This window comes from Penaeus chinensis, chromosome 8, assembly GCF_019202785.1.
Source record: "Penaeus chinensis breed Huanghai No. 1 chromosome 8, ASM1920278v2, whole genome shotgun sequence".
In the NCBI taxonomy this organism is placed as follows: Eukaryota; Metazoa; Arthropoda; class Malacostraca; order Decapoda; family Penaeidae; genus Penaeus; species Penaeus chinensis.
This window is the reverse complement of record NC_061826.1, coordinates 14207571-14210570: the sequence shown is the minus strand read 5'-3', so window position 1 is coordinate 14210570 and position 3000 is coordinate 14207571. Positions and strand designations below refer to the sequence as shown.

The window sequence follows — 3000 nt, the reverse complement described above, 5'->3', positions numbered from 1 at the left end:
CAGCCACTCCAGGCGAGGATCTTATGCCGATACTATGGCAGGAGTGACCCGCCGTTGCAAGTCTAAATGCGGGTCATTACAGTGTCAAAATACATTTCTTACAGTTATTAAAGGAAATGGTTTTAACCCACAACATCAGGCCAACTCTTAACGGAGACAAGGCACGACGGAGCGCCTGGGCCTCACCAACCCTCATGGCCATTGAATAAGCGGGCCATTTCGCCATGCTCTTCTGGCTAATTCAACTATTATGCGGTGACGTTTACTTTATAAAGGTAGAGACAACTGCTGCCCATCGCCATGCCAGTAGTCTACATTCCTTCTGGACAGAAGGAATGTAGACTAAAGCACAGAAGAGTGACTCTTCTGATGAGAATGAGAAAAAAAAACGGTAATGTATATGCATGTGTCTCTTTGGAAAAAAAAAACAGTACAGTAGAGTACAGTGATTTGGAAAGGACACGGAAGAAAACATGCTAGTCGCTTACGTGGTAAGATAAAATAAAACGATGATATATGTGTGAAAATTGTTTTGCCTTTACAGGATGCCATTGCCACCTCTCCGCACGACACATCATCACAATACTCCTTATTAAAGAATCGCCACTCTGTGCACATTATTTCATACATTTATGGCGAAAATATCCTGATTTTTCCCCTCCGAAATTTTCCCTACAGTGTCTATATTGAAAAATATACATAAGCTCACAGCAACAATCATTCTTATATTTATCAGCACTGATTTATCACACTTATTGACATTAATAATGAGGATGATCACAATAACAATGATACTCGTAATGATAATAATTTTCATGGTAAAAGTATGAGCTTTCTTGTTATCAACATTATTATATTTCTTTGTTGTTAGTAGTATTATTTTCTGCATTATTGTCATTGTTATCAGAACTATAATTCTATTATCATTGTTATTATCATTATTACTATAGACTGTGTAATGTGAATATGGATTTATATTTATATAGCGCATACATATATATACATTTATGTATATGTGTACGCAAATATACATATACATATTATATGTACGTATACTAATATATACATATACACCATTATATACATACATAACATATATATATATATATATATATATATATATATATATATATATATATGTGTGTGTGTGTGTGTGTATGCATACGTGCATATAGTTATCTGTATGTATACACATACATATGTATATATACACATATATATGTCTGTGTATATGTATGTCTATGTTCATATGTTATATATATACATGTATACATACACATATGCATGTATATATATACAAATTAAAAAAAAAAAAAAACTTAAATATTCAAATAATCAAAGAAAAGTATGTAAATATCTAATACGTGAAATTATATTTATTTTCATGTTTCACAAATAGGGATATAGATCTCATTTGTAATCGGTTATCATTTCTGGCTAGATGGCTAGAAAACTGCTTTTTTGACGTACTTCACGATTTTCCATGTCCGGTATGCCTTATTTCTATGGCGCTAAGAATGATAAAAGATTGTTGAATTAGGTTCACCCCCCCCCCCCCAACGTGGGTTGAGATCAGGTGTTTGATGACTAATGATCGATGGTATAGGCACCCAACAGACAAGCACAGCTGGCAGGAAGCTTGAATGTCTCGATGGCGAAGGGGAAGTACTGATCATACGGGTTGTAGACAAGGAAGCGGTGGTAGATGGACTTCTGCAGACACTTGGACTGGTAGCACTCCGGCACCAGAGGACATGCATCGGCGGAAGTGAGACACTCTTCGATGCGTGTAGTCTGAGTGAGAGTCTGATAATGGGCATCGATATTGTTTACAACGACACGCCATTTTCCCTCGGTGTTCTGTGCACGAAGGGGCCTGACGTAAGCGGTCTCTGATGGGCACAAGTAAGTTTCCTCATCCAGGCTGTTTGGTCGGTCCACAGACAGTTCGGTGTTGAGTTCGGCTACGTCAGCATAGAGGGAGAGAAGCTTCTTGTAGTGATACTCGGCTGCGTGCTTTATCTCGTAGGTGGGATGAAGGTCGTCTTCTAGACACCATGGTTTGGTTGTGTTGGCAGCACATTCTGGCACAGCAGGCTCATGTTCATGCTCATAGGAAGGCTGCGGGTGATAAGCGGGAGCAGGATGATAGGAAGGTTGTGGATGGTTTGAGGATTGTGTATGATAGGTAGGTTGATGGTGGTATGAAGTGCGTGCGTGGTGAGAGGAACTGTGATGGCTGACAGCAGGAGCACCGCCGAGACTGATGCTGACGTGTGAGCTTTGATCGGCCACAACTGCGACCGCTAAAGATAACGAAACCTGCAAGAAAAACATGGTAAGCATTCTGAAGAAGCGCGTATTTTTTTTTTATACATGGCATTTCGTGTACGCACGTATCGACACAATCTCACCTACTCATATGTGCTTATATATATATATGCATGTATCAGTAAATGTATCTCAGAATTTAATATGAACTCACCAAGTACCGTAAAGCCATGCTTGCACTCCCAGCGCTCGGTGCCTTCGACCGTGATAGTGGGCGTCCTTTATATATGTATGTCCTCCCCGCCCCCAACTCCCCCAACTGCATCACCGAACTGTAAAAGTAATTTCATTTTGATTAATTTATAATTTAACCGTTCCCTTGTGCTTGTACAATATTTTAAACTACGTGTATTATCTATCTTAACAAAGCACATAGGGAAAATGAATGTTTAAGCAGAACAAATAGAAAAGATAGCATTTCTGGAAGCGAATAATTACAGTGAACCTTAAGGTATCCTTGGGCCAGCCAAGACGTGTTTCCTTTTCTGTCTTGTGTGTTTGATTACCATCTTTGTTATTGCAGGAAATAATTTCCAACACCCATACATACTTGCATATAAGTTTGTGTGAATATATGTGTGTGTTCAGAAATAACTATGCTGGTACATACATAGAAAACACGTATGCATACATATTTGAATATATATATACAGATATGTATGTTTACAC

General features: G+C 38.5%; 1 protein-coding gene across 1 annotated transcript in view; it reads right to left on the bottom strand.

Moving 5' to 3' along the window:
• The window catches only part of LOC125027809, an 11571-nt gene extending 9068 nt beyond the window's left edge, over positions 1-2503 (bottom strand). The window contains exons 1-2 of the mRNA XM_047616942.1: positions 2486-2503; positions 1589-2322 (exon numbers count right to left, since the gene is read on the bottom strand). Of these exons, the coding sequence (XP_047472898.1) occupies positions 1589-2322; positions 2486-2503 (752 nt within the window). The remainder of the gene's footprint in view (positions 1-1588; positions 2323-2485) is intronic.
• Between the last annotated feature and the right edge of the window lie 497 nt (positions 2504-3000).